The sequence below is a fragment of the Bombina bombina genome, chromosome 7 (assembly GCF_027579735.1).
Source record: "Bombina bombina isolate aBomBom1 chromosome 7, aBomBom1.pri, whole genome shotgun sequence".
NCBI lineage: Eukaryota > Metazoa > Chordata > Amphibia > Anura > Bombinatoridae > Bombina > Bombina bombina.
Window position 1 is genome coordinate 260,951,727 of NC_069505.1, and position 19,541 is coordinate 260,971,267.

The 19,541-nt window shown below is 39.8% G+C and overlaps 1 protein-coding gene across 1 annotated transcript in view; it reads right to left on the reverse strand.

Moving 5' to 3' along the window:
• CELSR3 (cadherin EGF LAG seven-pass G-type receptor 3) overlaps nucleotides 1-19,541 on the reverse strand; it is a 649,278-nt gene that overhangs the window by 200,002 nt on the left and 429,735 nt on the right. Inside the window, 4 exon segments of the mRNA XM_053689358.1 lie at nucleotides 12,708-12,818; nucleotides 13,100-13,239; nucleotides 14,609-14,808; nucleotides 16,183-16,366. Of these exon segments, the coding sequence (XP_053545333.1) occupies nucleotides 12,708-12,818; nucleotides 13,100-13,239; nucleotides 14,609-14,808; nucleotides 16,183-16,366 (635 nt within the window).

The following is a 19,541-nucleotide window of genomic DNA, read 5'->3' on the forward strand; positions in this document are numbered from 1 at the left end:
CTCTTGATCCTCTGGAGGGGGAAACGCTTCACATGTTCATCCACCAAAGATATACCAGGTATATGTAAAGATCTGGACATTCCATCTCCCCAAATAGAGGAAAACACCACTTCACAAGAGAGACATTCTAGCACGGACAAGCCCTCCCCCCTGCCACAAAGAAACGAATGGAGACAAGTCTCACAAAGAAAGATGCGCAAATCCACACAGCCAACATCTCCAACATTAGATGAAAGGAGATAGGGACCAATCGCCTCCTCCAAAGATGCAATACTCACCAATTTGAGTCTACTCCTAGAGGGATACCAACTGCAAGTACCCCCAGCAAACCTTAATATATTGGACCTGAAAACCCTGAGAAATGCTGATATGAAGTTTCAAAGGGTAAAATGTTAACTGTTAACTGATATTGACGTTTTTTTTTTTTTCTTGTTCTCATTTAGTTGGGAGTTTATCTCCTTTAAGATAGAAATATGTTGCTAAGATTGTTATGTCTCATTATGTTTCTTCACTGTCTTTTCTGTTCACCTTTCTTCTTCTGTCCTTTCTTCCCTATCCTTTGTAATTCTGTATTGCTAAATACTCACATGCCAGAATGCAAAATATGTTATTGTCAACCACCCTCATTTTCATTGATTACACATGATGGTTAATCATACATCACAAAACCTCAACATCTATACTCAAAACACCAAAGGCCTCAACTGTCCCAATAAAAGAAGAATGGCTATTCTAGATCTCCAAAAAAAAGGAGGACATATCCTAATGCTCCAAGAAACCCACTTTAAAGGCAAAAACATCCCCAAATATTTTTCTACACACTACCCCCTACATTTCCATAGCTCTAACCCGCACAAAAAAATTAATGGAGTGAGCATCCTAATCCACAAATCGATCCCTTTTACCAAGACACATATTATACGTGACAAGGAGGGCAGATATCTATGCTTGAAAGGCCTTCTTTACGGTAAACCGGTAACCTTAGTGAATGTTTACGCCACAAATTCCCATCAAGATAAATTTATAACATCAGTAACGGATCTAATTCTTACAGAGGCAAAGGGATCATTGATCATAGCAGGAGATTTTAATCTTCCCTTAGACCCCACTGTTGATTGCTCAAACCCACTCACTAGAGCTAGAATCCCACATCACCACACCGTATGGCAAAAATTTAAACTTCTCGGCCTACATGACACATGGAGGTATTTCAACCCCCAAAAATTAGACTTCACCTTCTTCTCGCACCCTAATAAGACATATTCTAGGCTGGATTATATTTTAGTAGACCACCTAATATTATCCCACACCATACACTCAGGCATTCAGCATACAACATGGTCAGATCATTCACTAGTGACATGCACCATAAAATGGCCTACAGCTCCCACCAAACCTTTCCAATGGAGATTAGATGATTCAATATTACTAGATCCAGCACAAAAGGAACTCTTTCTAGAGCACATAACCTCATACTTCTCCATAAATCTGTCACCAGACATTAATGTGACCACCCTTTGGGAGGCCCACAAGAGCACTATAAGAGGCGAGTTTATCAAGACTGCCGCCCAAATCAAAAAGAAAAGTCGAGAAGAGATAAATTTACTAGCTATGGAAATCGCAGATTTAGATTTCAAACACAAATTGAACCCCTCTGATACTTCTACCCTAGATCAACTCAAGCTTAAAAGAGAAAATATGAACTCTATACTGCATATCCAAACACAAAGAAAACTTCTGCACTTACACCAAACATTCTACAGGGAGGGAAACAAGTCAGGGAAGCTTTTAGCCAGGGCATTAAAAAAACAACAACAAAAAACTTACATTCATTCCATCAAAACATCACATGGTAAACAATTAGAAGACACCAAGTCCATAGCCAGGGAATTCAAGGAATTCTACCATAAACTCTATAATCTTTTCCCTCTTAGAAACCCGCAAAATCATATACTCCTCTGTAATCGATATCTAGACAGCCTGCCTATTCCCAAGCTTAACGCAGACCAATGCCAGCACCTAGATCGCCCCATCCAACCATCTGAAGTACTAGAGGCAATAAAACAATTAAAACAAAACAAAGCTCCAGGCCCTGATGGCTTTACAGGACTATACTATAAGACATTTGCTTCTGTTCTAATACCCCACTTAACATCACTATTTAACTCCATACCAGAAAAATTACCTTTCCCAGACACTATGATGCAAGCGAATATCTCAGTCTTAGCTAAACCTGGCAAGCCCCCAAACATTCCAGCCAACTTTAGGCCCATCTCTTTATTAAATATTGATCTCAAACTATATGCAAAAATACTAGCCTCCCGCCTCAACCACATTCTCCCATCCATAGTTCACCAAGACCAAGTAGGCTTTGTCCCACATAGAGAAGCAAAAGATAATACGGTCAAAGTACTCAATTTGCTAGAACATGTTACACAAAACAAGACCCCTACTGTTTTCGTATCCACCGACGCTGAAAAAGCCTTCGACCGACTGGACTGGACATACCTTCTTTCGACCCTACAGCATTTCCACATCCCAGACTCTTTTATCCAAAAAATTCTTGCTTTATACTCAAATCCCACGGCACAGATTAAGATCAATGGAACCCTCTCTGAGCCGTTTGAAATTCGGAACGGCTCCAGACAGGGATGCCCCTTATCACCACTTTTGTTCATTTTATCTTTAGAACCCCTGGCTATTAAAATAAGACTGAACGACCAAATCCACGGAATATCCATAGCAGACCATATGCACAAACTGGCCATATTCGCGGACGATATCCTCTTGACCCTCACAAACCCTATATCATCGCTACAACAAGCAATCACTGAATTAACACAGTTTGGGACGATATCAAATTTCCTAGTAAATATGTCTAAATCTGAATACTTACCAATACATCTGACAACTAACGCCCTTAATACATTAAAATCCATTTGTCCCCTCAAACAGCAAACAAAATTCCTGAAATATCTTGGCATTCACATTACCCCAGATAAGACAGATCTCCGCAAATATAACTATGGAGGCCTGATCACAGAACTCCAAAAACTAACATCCCAATGGCTCCCTAAAAACATATCCTGGACAGGTAGAATACAGGCAGCAAAAATGACTCTACTACCGAAAGTTTTATACATTCTTCAGACAGTTCCTATCCCAGGCATACAAAAAGATTTAGATACTATGCAAAAGATCATAAATGACTACATTTGGAAACGTAGACCCCCAAGGATTAACAAAAACACACTCTTTAAGCCACCAGCAGAAGGAGGCTTGGGAGTTCCCCATCTTCGCTCTTATAAACTCGCTATATCCCTACAGAGAATTCTTGAATGGTACAAATTTAATACACCTAATCACAAAAGCTGGGTCCAAATTGAGTCTAACCTAGCTACCACAGACAACCTAAATACCGCAAGCTGGAACCCGGCTCATTTTGCCAAACACTCCATCTCAACATCATCCATTTCCAACGAAACCTGGACAGACTGGAAATACATCTGTAAAACACCAAACAAAATCTCATCTAGATACTCACCCCTCACTACACTACTGAACAACCCGGAATTTAACCCCGGCATAACCCCAGGTCCCAACCCTCACACAGACCCTCAAAAACTCCTCCCCATATATCTCCTAATAGAGGATAATAAGACCATTAAAGGAAAACCCCAACTTGACTTAATAGAACACCCCTTCCTCTCTTCTTGGCTCCGTGTACACCAAATGAAACACTATATATCTACACATAAATACAAAGGTGACCTATTTCGCTCCCTTACAGCATTTGAACAGATCTGTATATCCAAAGAGAATATTAAAGGAATAATCTCCAAGCTATACAAACTTACCTTAGCACTCGCCTATCCAGACCTTCCATCCTACACAAAGAGATGGGACAATGAATTACACTTAAATACACCAACAGAGACATGGCTACACAGATTCTCAAATCTTTCGCATTCAGCACACTCAGCCCATGCAAAGGAAACTAATATCAAACTATTAATGAGATGGTACTTAACGCCAGCCAGAATTAAATATATATTCAAACAAACCTCAGGCTCATGCTGGAGAGGATGCTCCAGGGAAGGGCACCTTTCCCACATTTGGTGGGATTGCCAACATATTAAATCATTCTGGTTTGGTGTTTTTGAGACCATCAACAAAACCTTAGGTAGCCAAATGACACCCACTCCAGAATTAATAATGCTAAGCCAACCACCGGAGGTCACTTGTAAAATAAGGAAACACCTTTACTACATCATGCTAAACACAGCCAATCAGTTGATACCGAAAAAATGGAAATCAGCAAACACACCCACCATTTCAGATTGGATTGACTTAGTCAATAAAAACTTAAAACTAGAGAGATTATACTATCTTAAACTAGACCAACTATCATTATATCTGGACATGATGTTTTTGTGGGAATCTGTTCAACATAACACTCAGAACACATAATATAATTGCTCAATAACATACATAACCAAAGTGATACAGAAATTTTGGTATTCATAAATGTCTAAGCCTATCTCTTACACTACATCCTTTATTTTCTTTTTCTCTTTCTGTCCTCACCACTATTTATTCCCCTTTCTACAAGGCAAGAGACAAGTTACTAATGTTCCACAAAAATGTACCTGGTTCAAGTTACGACTTATAAGAAAAACAGATTTATTGATGTCCTCACATTATTAAAAAAAGGGAAAGTTCTCATGCTGCACTTATTAGTCTAGAGATCTTGGACTTTCCGGAACCACAGCGAAACTGTGAAGAGACTCTAAGCCTGAGGCATCATAGAAAACAAAAGCTTTAGGCCCTAGTTGTTGTGACTTGACTCAATGTGAAAGCCTTATTTTCTTTGTATATATGAAAATAGACTTGCCTTATACTACTCTTGTATTACTCTGTTACTTTATCACTGTATTAATGTAAAATTCAATAAAAAAAAAAAAAAAAAAAAAAAAAAAAAAAAAAAAAAAAAAAATCCCCCCAAAATAATAAAATGCCCTACCCTATACTAAATTACAAATAGCCCTTAAAAGGGCTTTTTGCGAGGCATTGCCCCAAAGTAATCAGCTCTTTTACCTGTAAAAAAAGAAATACACCCCCCCAACATTAAAACCCACCACCCACACCCAACCTTACTCTAAAACCCACCCAATCCCCCTTTAAAAAAACCTTACACTACCCCATTGAAGATCACCCTACCTTGAGCCGTCTTCACCCAGCCGGGCAGAAGTCTTTATCCGATCCGGGCAGAAGAGGTCCTCCATCCGGGAAGAAGTCTTCATCCAAGCGGCATCTTCTATCTTCTTCCATCCGATGAGGAGCGGGTCCATCTTGAAGACATCCGACGCAGAGCATCCTTCCTGGCCGATGGACTAACGACGAATGAAGGTTCCTTTAAATAACGTCATCCAAGATGGCGTCCCTTGAATTCTGATTGGCTGATAGGATTCTATCAGCCAATCGGAATTAAGGTAGGAAAAATCCTATTGGCTGATGCAATCAGCCAATCGGATTGACCTCCCATTCTATTGGCTGTTCCAATCAGCCAATAGAATGCGAGGTCAATCCTATTGGCTGATTGGATCAGCCAATCGGATTGAACTTCAATCCGATTGGCTGATTGCATCAGCCAATAGGATTTTTCATACCTTAATTCTGATTGGCTGATAGAATCCTATACTATAGTACAAAAAAACAAACACTAATTTACAGATTACACCTAATCTAAGCCCCCTAATAAAATAAAAAAGCCCCCCAAAATAATAAAATGCCCTACCCTATACTAAATTACAAATAGCCCTTAAAAGGGCTTTTTGCGGGGCATTGCCCCAAAGGTATCAGCTCTTTTACCTGTAAAAAAATAAATACACCCTCCCAACATTAAAACCCACCACCCACACCCAACCTTACTCTAAAACCCACCCAATCCCCCCTTAAAAAAACCTAACACTACCCCATTGAAGATCACCCTACCTTGAGTCGTATTCACCCAGCCGGGCAGAAGTCTTCATCCGATTCGGACACAAGTGGTCCTCCAGCCGGGCAGAAGTCTTCATCCGATCCGGGCAGAAGAGGTCCTCCATCCGGGAAGAAGTTTTCATCCAAGCGGCATCTTCTATCTTCTTCAATCCGACAAGGAGCGGGTCCATCTTGAAGACATCCGACGCGGAGCATCCTTCCTGGCCGACGGACTAACAACGAATGAAGGTTCCTTTAAATGACGTCATCCAAGATGGCGTCCCTTGAATTCCAATTGGCTGATAGGATTCTATCAGCCAATCGGAATTAAGGTATGAAAAATCCTATTGGCTGATGCAATCAGCCAATCGGATTGAAGTTCAATCCGATTGGCTGATCCAAACAGCCAATAGGATTGACCTTGCATTCTATTGGCTGATTGGGACAGCCAATAGAATGGGAGGTCAATCCGATTGGCTGATTGCATCAGCCAATAGGATTTTTCCTACCTTAATTCCGATTGGCTGATAGAATCCTATCAGCCAATCGGAATTCAAGGGACACCATCTTGGATGACGTCATTTAAAGGAACCTTCATTCGTCGTTAGTCCGTCGGCCAGGAAGGATGCTCCGCGTCGTATGTCTTCAAGATGGACCCGCTCCTCGTCGGATGGAAGAAGATAGAAGATGCCGCTTGGATGAAGACTTCTTCCCGGATGGAGGACCTCTTCTGCCCGGATCGGATGAAGACTTCTGCCCGGCTGGGTGAAGACGGCTCAAGTTAGGGTGATCTTCAATGGGGTAGTGTAAGTTTTTTTTAAGGGGGGATTGGGTGGGTTTTAGAGTAAGGTTGGGTGTGGGTGGTGGGTTTTAATGTTGGGAGGGTGTATTTATTTTTTTACAGGTAAAAGAGCTGATTACTTTGGGGCAATGCCCCGCAAAAAGCCCTTTTAAGGGCTATTTGTAATTTAGTATAGGGTAGGGCATTTTATTATTTTGGGGGGATTTTTTATTTTATTAGGGGGCTTAGATTAGGTGTAATTAGTTTAAACTTCTTGTAATTTTTTTTATTTTCTGTAATTTAGTGTTTGTTTTTTTGTACTATAGTTTATTTTATTTAATTGTATTTAATTTATTTAATGAATTTAATGATAGTGTAGTGTTAGGTGTAATTGTAACTTAGGTTAGGTTTTATTTTACAGGTAAATTTGTAATTATTTTAACTAGGTAGCTATTAAATAGTTATTAACTATTTAATAGCTATTGTACCTAGTTAAAATAAATACAAAGTTGCCTGTAAAATAAAAATAAATCCTAAAATAGCTACAATGTAATTATTAATTATATTGTAGCTATCTTAGGGTTTATTTTATAGGTAAGTATTTAGATTTAAATAGAAATAATTGAGTTAATAATAGTAATATTATTTCAATTTATTTAAATAATATTTAAGGTAGGGGGGTGTTAGGGTTAGACTTAGGTTTAGGGGTTAATAACTTTATTATAGTGGCGGTGACGTTGGCGGCGGCGGCGGCAGATTAGGGGTTAATAGATTTAATAGGCTATGTGGGCTACGGCGGTTTAGGGGTTAATACTAGAATAGGTTAATTGCGGTGTGGGCTATGGCGGTTTAGGGGTTAATAATTAGGCTTATTGTTATGAGGGATTGTCGGTCTAGGGGTTAATATATTTATTATTAGTAGTGAGAGGGGGGATTGCGGATATAGGGGTTTTTACGTGTCTGGCTTATTTTTTATGAGGCGTGTTAGACTTTTACGGGAAATTTGATATTTCCTTTACTTGTCTTAGGCGCCGGCAGTTTCTAAAGTGCCGTAAGTCACTAGCAACTCCAGAAATTTGTGTTTACGCTCATTCTTGGACATCGCTAGTTTATCAGACTTATGGCACTTTATGAACTGCCGGCAGGGTATATGTAATACCCCGATGTGCGAGGTGAAATTATGGGCGGCGCAGGTTCCCACGCTTGCGCCGAAACCTGCGCCGTATATCGGATCGCGCCCTAGGTGTGTACAGCTACAAACCAATGGTGATTTGCTTCTTTGTTACATGCAAGTAAAGGTGCAATAAGAAATGACTTATTAGATCACCCTCTTTTTACACTTGTCTTACCAGAAGCTTTTTGGGATTTATGGATATTTAAAAGTAATGAAAATTCTGCACAATTAAATTCTGACTTTATGTTACTAGTTTAAGTTAATATGGAATTGTCTCTAACCCCTGAAAACTAATTGTTAGCTAATACCTAATTATTTAAAAAAAGTACCAATCAGGAGAGGGGTATAAAAGATTACTGATTTGCACAGAGCTTAGTGTGTTTAACTTGTACAAGAGGATATTCAGCTCTGAAATACCAAAAACAGCTTCCGACTTTAACATTCATCAGTGAACTTAACTGCCAAATCTACTGGATGTACAATGGAGAACTTGGAATATTTGAATCCATTAAAACAATCGCCTAGATTTAGAGTTTTGTAGGTAAAAACCTGCGGGGCTAACGCTCCTTTTTTTTCCAGCGCACCCTTAAGCCAACGCTGGTATTACGAGTTGTCTGAATGGCTGCATTAGCCTCAGAAAAGTGAGCGTTGAGCCAAATTTAGCTCCACTTCTACTCTCAAAACCAGCGTTGCTTACAGTAGCGGTACGCTGGCTAAACGTGCTCAAGCACGATTTCCCCTTAGGATACAATGGGGATGAGCTGGCTGGAAAAAAAACTAACACCTGCAAAAAAGCAACGTTCAGCTCCTAACGCAGCCCCATTGTTTCCTATGGGGAAACACTTTCTAAGTCTACACCTAGCACCCTAACATGAACCCTGAGTCTAAACACCCCTAACCTTACACTTATTAACCCCTGACACGTACATGATATTATTAACCCCTAATCTGCCGCTCCGGACACCGCCGCCACCTACATTATCCCTATGAACCCCTAATCTGCTGCCCCCAACATCGCCGACACCTATATTATATTTATTAACCCCTAATCTTCCGCCCCCAACGTCGCCGCCACCTACCTACACTTATTAACCCCTAATCTGCCGACCGGACATTGCCGTCACTATAAGAAATGTATTAACCCCTAAACCGCCGCACTCCCGCCTCGCAAACACAATAATACATTTTATTAACCCCTAATCTGCCCTCCCTAACATCGCCACCACCTACCTACAATTATTAACCCCTAATCTCCCGCCCCCAACGTCGCTGCTACTATAATAAAGTCATTAACCCCTAAACCTAAGTCTAACCCTAACACCCCCCTAACTTAAATATAATTTAAATAAAACTAAATAAATTTACTATAATTAAATAAATTATTCCTATTTAAAAATAAATACATTTAAAATAAACCCTAATATAGCTACAATATAACTAATAGTTACATTGTATCTATTTTAGGATTTATATTTATTTTACAGGCAACTTTGTATTTATTTTAACTAGGTACAATAGCTATTAAATAGTTAATAACTATTTAATAGCTACCTATTTAAAATAATAACAAAATTACCTGTAAAATAAATCCTAACCTAAGTTACAAATACACCTAACACTACACTATCATTAAATTAATTAAATAAATTACCTACAATTATCTAAATTAAAATACAATTAAATAAACTAAACTATAGTACAAAAACAAACACTAAATTACAAAAAATAAAAAAATATTAAAAGAATTTTAATCTAATTACACCTAATCTAAGAACCCTAATAAAATAAAAAAGCCCCCCAAAATAATAAAATTCCCTACCCTATACTAAATTACAAAAGTAATCAGCTCTTTTACCAACCCTTAAAAGGGCTTTTTGCGGGGCATTACAACCCACCACCCACACACCCCTACTCTAAAACCCACCCGATCCCCCCTTAAAAAAACCTAACACTACCCCATTGAAGATCACCCTACCTTGAGCCGTGTTCACCCAGCCGGGCACCACTGGTCATCCGATCCGTCCAGAAGTCTTCATCCGATGAGGCAGAAGAGGACATCCGGACCGGCAGAAGTCTTCATCCGATCGGGGCAGAAGAGGACATCCGGACCGGGAGAAGGCTTCATCCAAGCGGCATCTTCTATCTTCATCCATCAGGCGCGGAGCGGGTCCATCTTCAAGACATCCGACGCGGAGCATCCTCTTCTGACGACGGCTAACAATGAATGAAGGTTCCTTTAAATGACGTCATCCAAGACGGCGTCCCTCGAATTCCGATTGGCTGATAGGATTCTATCAGCCAATCGGAATTAAGGTAGGAAAAATCTGATTGGTTGATTTAATCAGCCAATCGGATTGAAGTTCAATCCGATTGGCTGATTGGATCAGCCAATAGAATGCAAGGTCAATTCTATTGGCTGATCCAATCAGCCAATCGGATTGAACTTCAATCCGATTGGCTGATTAAATCAAATCCGATTGGCTGATAGAATCCCATCAGCCAATCGGAGTTCGAGGGATGCCATCTTGGATGACGTCATTTAAAGGAACCTTCATTCATTGTTAGCCGTCGTCAGAAGAGGATGCTCCGCGTCGGATGTCTTGAAGATGGACTCGCTCCGCGCCGGATGGATAAAGATAGAAGATGCCGCTTGGATGAAGCCTTCTCCCGGTCCGGATGTCCTCTTCTGCCCCGATCGGATGAAGACTTCTGCCGGTCCGGATGTCCTCTTCTGCCCCATCGGATGAAGACTTCTGGATGGATCGGATGACCAGTGGTGCCCGGCTGGGTGAACACTGCTCAAGGTAGGGTGATCTTCAATGGGGTAGTGTTAGGTTTTTTTAAGGGGGGATCGGGTGGGTTTTAGAGTAGGGGTGTGTGGGTGGTGGGTTGTAATGTTGGGGGGGTCTTGCATTTTATTTTAGAGGTAAAAGAGCTGATTACTTTGGGGCAATGCCCCGCAAAAAGCCATTTTAAGGGCTGGTAAAAGAGCTGATTACTTTTGTAATTTAGTATAGGGTAGGGAATTTTATTATTTTGGGGGGCTTTTTTATTTTATTAGGGGGCTTAGATTAGGTGTAATTAGATTAAAATTCTTGTAATTTTTTTTTATTTTTTGTAATTTAGTGTTTGTTTGTTTTTGTACTATAGTTTATTTATTTATTGATAGTGTAGTGTTAGGTGTATTTGTAACTTAGGTTAGGATTTATTTTACAGGTCATTTTGTAATTATTTTAACTAGGTAGCTATTAAATAGTTATTAACTATTTAATAGCTATTGTACCTAGTTAAAATAAATACAAAGTTTCCTGTAAAATAAATATAAATCCTAAAATAGCTACAATGTAACTATTAGTTATATTGTAGCTATCTTATGGTTTATTTTATAGGTAAGTATTTAGTTTTAAATAGGAATAATGTATTTAATTATAGTAATTTTAGTTTGTTTTCTTTAAATTATATTTAATTTAGGGGGGTGTTAGGGTTAGACTTAGGTTTAGGGGTTAATAACTTTATTATAGTAGCGGCGACGTTGGGGGCGGGAGATTAGGGGTTAATAATTGTAGGTAGGTGGCGGCGATGTTAGGGAGGGCAGATTAGGGATTAATAAAATGTATTATAGTGTTTGCGAGGCGGGAGTGTGGCGGTTTAGGGTTTAATTTAGGTTTAATACATTTATTATAGTGGCGGCAATGTCCGGTCAGCAGATTAGGGGTTAATAAGTGTAGGTAGGTGGCGGGGGCATTGGGGGGGCAGATTAGGGGTTAATAAATATAATATAGATGTCGGCGATGTTAGGGACAGCAGATTAGGGGTTCATAGCTATAATGTAGGTGGCGGCAGTGTCCGGTCGGCAGATTAGGGGTTAAATAATTTTATTTTAGTGTTTAGTGCGATGTGGGGGGGCCTCGGTTTAGGGGTTCATAGGTAGTTTATGGGTGTTAGTGTACTTTGTAGCACTGTAGTTAAGAGCTTTATGTTCCGGTGTTAGCCCATAAAACTCTTAACTACTGACTTTTTTATGCGGTAGGAGTCTTGGCGGTAGACGCTGTACCGCTCACTTCTTCCAAGACTCGTAATACCAGCGTTAGGCAAATCCCATTAAAAAGATAGGATACGCAATTGACGTAAGGGGATTTGCGGTAGCCAAAAGTCGCTGAAGAAAAGTGAGTGGTACACCTGTACCTGCCAGACTCATAATACCAGCGGGAGTTAAAAAGCAGCATTAGGACCCCTTAACGCTGCTTTTTAAGGCTAACGCAGAACTGTAAATCTAGGCGACTGTTTGTAATTTTGCAGAGTTTTTGGTTTTTGTGTTTTCAAATTTAAATCCATCAAAAACATTATTTTGCCGTTTTCTACTTTTTTTACGTCACTTTTATACAAAACCCCCCAAAATATGTTGTGTTACAGCCCCTCATTAATTGTATTTATTACCATCAGAAAACACTTTGCACAGGTTTTTATTTTTTTTAATTTTACTAATTTCAAGGGCTACAAAGCTTTATTGTCTGCAGTGCTTTAGAAACTGCACACAGTTATTTTTAAACTAATGTGTAGTTTAGCCAATCAGCTGCTCTGCTGCCCACCGCATAGCCCTTGACAGCTTAAACTACATATTGCTATGTTTCATTCTAATATGTAGAATGTACTTTACAACTGTGCACTAAACCCTATAAATGTGTTTTGTCACAAAAAAATCCAGCAGTTTGTCAATTGCATAATTATGGTTTACTTATCCATATTGCATCGATTTATGTCACAAGTACTCACCTACTGATACGTGTTTTGATGTACCGAAGAAAGAGTAAATAAACACAGGGAAAAAAGAGGAATACAACCCAAAAACAGGGGGCACGCCGGCTAGAAGGGCATATGCCAAGCCTAAAGGAAAGAGGAGAGTTAGCTGTTAGCAAAATCAGTCTGTGACTGTAAGGGCATCTGTAACCATGGAAACAGCTTGCTGGATGGCAATGCTACTCCATGGCAAAGATAAAACCGTTTCCAGCCCCACCACTAATGTAACGCCCGTTATTAATCTTGTTGGTTGCTTTGTGTGAAATACTCTGCAGGATTTTATAAGACCTTATATTGAGGCTACTGTATTTCATGTGAGGGTCGGATATCAGAGGATACGTTTGTATTCAGGAAATGCAGGTCTGTACCTTGTGGTAGCTGTAGGATCCCCACACTAATACCAGAGACAATGTCCCCAGGAAGCCACTCTTTCACCGGATATCGAGGCAACCAATGAAGAATTGGTAGAAACTGAAATAACAAAGATTTTGCTGCAACTCCAGAACATCTGTAAATAAAGGGAATTTTTGATATACTATATTTATATTCTATATTACATCATTTATTATAGTCTGATAATTACAGCTGACATCTTTCTGTGTATTTTATTTTTTGTCTGTGTATTACACAATGCAGAGTACACTGTGTGTCCCCAGATAATCTTAAAGGGACACTGTACCCAAAAATTTAATTTTGTGATTCAGATTGAGCATGAAATTTCAAGCAAATTTCTAATTTACTCCTATTATCAAATTATCTTCATTCTCTTGGTATCTTTATTTGAAATGCCAGAATGTAAGTTTAGATGCCGGCCCATTTTTGGTGAACAACCTGGGTTGTCCTTGCGGATTGGTTGATAAATTCATCCACCAATAAAAAAGTGCTGTCCAGAGTACTGAAACCAAAAAAAGCTTAGATGCCTTCTTTTTAAAAAAATGATAGCAAGAGAACGAAGAAAAATTGATAATAGGAGTAAATTAGAAAGTTGCTTAAAATTGCATGCTCTTTCTGGATTACAAATGAACAGTGTCCCTTTAAGTGCATGACCCTGCAACATACTACACAGTGTTTGCTTGACTACGGCAGGAGCTCCTATAAATCTGTCTCTCACTAGCAACAGCAGATGGTGTAAGGTAAACATCACTCAATGGGGTTTTTCAAAGTGTATTCCCTGAACGGCAAAACAATTTGTGCTTAGTTGCTATTACACACTAGCGCTATATAATAGTGGCCCCTCTGTGTCATTCAAGAGGGTGCATGCAGGATGTCAGATAGTGACACAGGCCAGCACATCCAGCAGAGCTAATACAGTTAAAGGGACAGTGACAGATTAAGGATGTAATATAAAGTGCTTAATTATACACAGTAAAACAGCTGTGCAACATACTTTATTTATTAGGACCCCTTTTCCTGTAATTTAAATTGTGGTTTTTCAAGCCCGGAACAAATGAAAGATCATACAGCAGCTGCACAAGCCTAGCTCTGTCACATTTCTCTCCCTAAGTTGTAGTTTATCTTATCTTTTCTGCGGAAGCCATTTTGTTAAAACAATGACAGTGGCAAGCCCTGTCTTGTCCAGACGCCGGTTTGGCTTCTCCAAATAAGCAAATAGTGGGTGTAGTTGTTACCACTGAAAAAAACAATTGCAGTAAACAGTGCTAATCTGTTCTAATATTGTTAAGACTCTGCTGGTATGTTAATCTATTCTGTAGACAAATGTTGTTATTATGAGGGGTTTACAGTCACTTTAATGAGACATAGGAGGTGTTAGAGAGAGAGGCAGATTAGAATGCTGACGTACTCTCACATTTCTCTAACTATTCTGTATAACAATACATATACACTTATATATATATCCTCTGAATTCTCATACTGACCTCAGTTTCCTTTTAGCTGCACAGAGAAGGGACTGCGCTGCGACTGTAGGTTTAGGTGAACTTCCTCTCAACTCATATTCGCGAAGTACTGCGCGTTCCACGCGGTACCTCGACTCCAGACCTTCCTGCTGCTGTTTCTCCATGATCAGAGGTTCTGTGCACAAACCCAAGAGAAACTCAGGACTAGGCTTCTTCTTCGTCTGACGTGTTTAGGCGAAGCTGCCAAAACACACAGTAGAACCCGTAAAACCTCCTAATGTATATGAGATATAGGTAGTCTAAGGTGATCTTAAAGCGGCAAAGCTTGTGTCACACAGGCTTCTATTAAAAAAAAACATCTGGATTGCTTAAAGGGGCATTGTAACAGTTAACATGTGTATGAGTGAATTTCAGATTAAATAGAAACATTTTACAATATGTTTTGTATTTGCAAAAAAATGCTTCTAGTTTAATGTATTAATATTGCATCAGCACACACAGATATAGAGCAATTAGGGTTGCCAGGTGTTCAGTATTAAACAGGACTGTCCATTATGTGTGCAGACGGCACAGTCAAATCTACACAAATACTGGACACTTAAATCTCCAGTCCTCTGAGTGACAGTTCAATGTAAAAGTCCCCTATGCCTTTATGCAATAAAAATATGGCCCTAAAATAGGTTGCACTGTACATGCGCTACTATATATGTTGCTGGCAGCCAACTCTTTTGTATGTACTCCTGGCAGTCAAATCACTACTGTGTGTTACTGGAATTGTTTTCTATGTTACTAGCAGCCAAGGGGATAAAATGACAGACACAAGTTTGGCGTTTAGAAAAGGTCACAATTTATTTAAATTTCAATCTAATTAAAAAACTGAGTGATCCTCAACCTTTAGGATAATAACATATCCGTAATCAAATTAGAATTTTGTATTGATAACACAATTTTATGCAACAGCATCAGGAGAGAACTGGGCAAGTAACCAAGAAGCGTGACTGCACGCAACTCAGGGTCGTAATTTAGCAAGTAACAGGCCGAAAGGTCTGCAGACTAGGAGGGCATGTGGGTTTGACCGACAGACCAATACCCCCCGTACCCTACACACCTCCCCCATTACCGCCTTACCCACGTGCCAGGCCGCCCACTTCCCGCCACCAAAGAGGATCCTCTTACTGCCACCCAAGATAAGCCTCGTGACCTTTTCTTACGTCACGTGAGACTGTATGATGCCTTTCAAGTCCTCCAAGAATAAGTCATTGCCTTGACTTGTCAGATTAACCCCTTCTGCTCTGTAAAGCTTGGGGTTCCGGACTCCGATAAGCGGGTGTTCTAGCACTTGTCCTCCTATCTCTTCTATCCCTTTCCTTCCTGCCTGATTCACTTTCTTTTTACATTTAAAGCCGCCATTCAGAGATACGCAGTCCCTCCAATACTTCCTTGCAATGATGCTAGACCATACTAGCTTTGTATCCGGCCACGCTTCTTTAAACCATCGCAATGTCTCCCTGACTTGCTCTTGTAGCTCAATTGAGGGCATTGACCCTATGTCGTTACCCCCTAGATGGATGATCAGAACGTCAGGTTTTCCCTACTTTCTTCTCGAATCTTGGGCTACCCCCATTAACTGTCTCCATTTCATCCCTCTCTGTCCTATCCACCTGATTCCAACTGAATTTGTACTGAAACCTAGGTTTACTCCTTGCTTGGACTTGGCAGTCTGTATTGCAGCCCAATGCACGTAGGAGTGTCCCAACCCCCAGATTCTTAGAGCTCTTTCTGCAACAGAAAATAATTCAACTGTTAACTTCAAAATAAAAGCTGACAAACAAAAACCGCCACGAACTGTCTAACGAGATATGTATATGATAATCTTTTTTTTTTTTTTTTAAGGGGCCTGATATATTTTTTAAAAACATTTGACCTCTACCTGCCCAATTTTTTTTTTTATATGATCAGCTTGCGCTCCCAATGAAGCTGCATTTGTAGCTGCTCCTATCCAAAATGAATGAGTTGCTAATGAGCTGGGTACCCAACCCAGTTTTTCGACTGCTAACTGTAATACCCTCCTAAACTGGAATTTGGTCACCGGGTATCTTTTTTTATGCCTAAAAAACATCTCTCCTTCTGCTGCGCTGGCCTTTAAGTAGCTACCTACGCTTGCCACTGGACAAATCTAATCTCCTGTTTCTTTGACCACTATCCAAGCCACCTTTCCCTCTCTATCTGTTTTAGATTTGCAAATAAATACCAAGACTGATTTATCTGCTACCCTGACGTCTCCCGATTTCAACCCGTATCCTTCCGAAATTTTACTTGATGCTACCAACTCGCTGCGCAATGCTGCAGAGAAAGCAATAATAAAAACTGCAGAAAATAATTTCTCTTCAAAAACATTCTTGCAAATCTGGCCTAGTGAACTAACCAATGCCCTCAGCCTTTCTACCGTGATGGGTTCTCTCTTATCCTTCCTTTTCTCCTCGCCTATTGCCCACCCCTTAATCACTTTTTTCAGTGACGTGCAGTGACGTCAGAGGCTGGTGAGGCAGTGGCTTGGATACGCCTTCATTCTTTAGATATCCTTTGTTGAAGAAATAGCAATGCACATGGGTGAGCCAATCACATGAGGTATCTATGTACAGCCACCAATCAGCAGCTACTGAGCATATTTAGATATTATTTTCAACAAAGGATATCAAAAGAATGAAGACAGATATTAGATGTAAATTGGAAAGTTATTTAAATTGCATGTTCTTTCTAAATCATGAAAGAAAACATATGGGTTTCATGTCCCTTTAAATGGTGTCTTGGAAAACTGGTCAACTTAGTAAACATCTGATTTTAGTCTAAAGGATTGTAACAGAAACACTTGCCAGATAACAAAATGCTTGCTCTGATTATGAGATCTAGAAATCCATGCCCATTAAAATATATGTCTAAAACGTACTTTTTACTTTAATGCTGCAAATTATGCTTATAGATTCTTTCATTAGTCAGTAAATATAAAAATGTCTTGATCCAGTGGTGGCTGGTGAAATTTAAAGATGGTGGGGCGCTTGACCCCACCCCTTTAAATAAAGCCACACCATCAGATGGCACTACCAATTCATTAATTAAATAAATAAAAGGTAGACAGAAACACATACACAGAGGGTTAGAGAGAGAAAGAGAGAGAAAGAGAAAGACACACACAGAGGGTTAGAGAGAGAGAGAGAGAGAGACACATGCAGAGGGTTAGAGAGAGAGAAAGAGAGAGAGAGACATATAGAGGGTTAGAGAGAGAGAGAGAGACACACAGAGGGTTAGAGAGAGAGAGAGAGAAAAAGAGAGAGAGAGACACACACAGAGGGTTAGAGAGAGAGAGAGAAAGAGAGAGAGACACACAAAGAGGGTTAGAGAGAGAGAAAGAAAGAGAGAGACATATAGAGGGTTAGAGAGAGAGAGAGACACAGAGGGTTAGAGAGAGAGAGAGAAAAAGAGAGAGAGAGACACACACAGACGGCTAGAGAGAGAGAGAGAGAGACACACACAGAGGGTTAGAGAGAGAAAGAGAGAGAAAAAAAAGAGAGAGACACACACAGAGGGTTAGAGAGAGAGAGAAAGAGAGAGAGACACATAGAGGGTTAGAGAGAGAGAGAAAGAGAGAGAGAGACGCACACAGAGGGTTAGAGAGAGAGAGAGAGAAAGAGACACACAATCAAACACAGAGGGTTAGAGAGACACATAAGGGATGAGAGAGTCAGAGGGGGAGGAAGAGAGACAGAGAGACCATGGGGAGAACAACACATAAGGAGAGAGATGGATAGATAGATAGATATAGAGGTTGTAGAACTTACTTCAAAGATGTGTCTTAAACACTGCTTATTGACTGAATCTCTTCCTGCTCTGCCTCTGTCTGTATTAAGGAAGTGACAGTGGAACATTCCACTGCACTTAGAGGGGAAGTATAGAACTCTCTTTTTCACTTTAGCAAAAGCTGGCAGCTTCACAGCACAGCAACAAAATAAATTAAAGTAGTTTTTTTCCGTTTTTGTTTTGTTTTATATGATTTAACATCCAGCCCCAACCCTAAGTTCCACTTACTAATGCCTCTCACTGGATTGGGTCAGCCCAAATAGGACTGCCTCAAATAAGCAGTTAATGGGCCATCCAATGATCTTAACCACTGTCATCCAGTAGATGGCGCAGCATGTTGTGTAATGGTGGGCAGACCTGCTTGTGCCTCTCCATTGCACAACATGTATCTGTGAATAAAAAAAATGCTGGGGAAAAAAATTGCAATTGTTTTATTTTATTTTTTTAAAGCCCATAAAAAAAAATATATTTTTGCCCATATGAGAGGTGAAGCACTGCCTCACCTGCCTCTAGTGACTGCACATCACTGCTTTTTTTACTATACATCTTTTTGTCACATTGTTCACTTCTAATAACTGAGAGAAGTATGACATGGATGCCGTTATGGTAGTTTGTTTACCTTTCTTTACTTGTGATTGCTTTAAATACACCAAGTAATCTAGAAATAGCTTTTACTTCATGCATCCTTTATTGCCTATAAATTGTACCCAGTCCTCCAAATGCTTACTATATGTTGTCCACGTCCGCGGGGCCAATGACTTTTTAAGCAAGTTTTTGATTATCTCTAACTGCTCCCAATCTGCCAAAAATAAATGAGGCATTCTTCACCATTTAACTCTGCATCAGTTGCCAATTGTCTGAATAACTCCCATTTAAACATTGATAGGGCATCAGCAATAACATTATTTACCCCTGGAAAGTGCTTGGCTCTAAAAACATAAGTTAAGTAAGAACTAACCTGATAAATTCATTTCTTTCATATTGGCAAGAGTCCTTGAGCTAGGTACGTATGGGATATACAATCCTACCAGGAGGGGCAAAGTTTCCCAAACCTCAAAATGCCTATAAATACACCCCTCACAACACCCACAATTCAGTT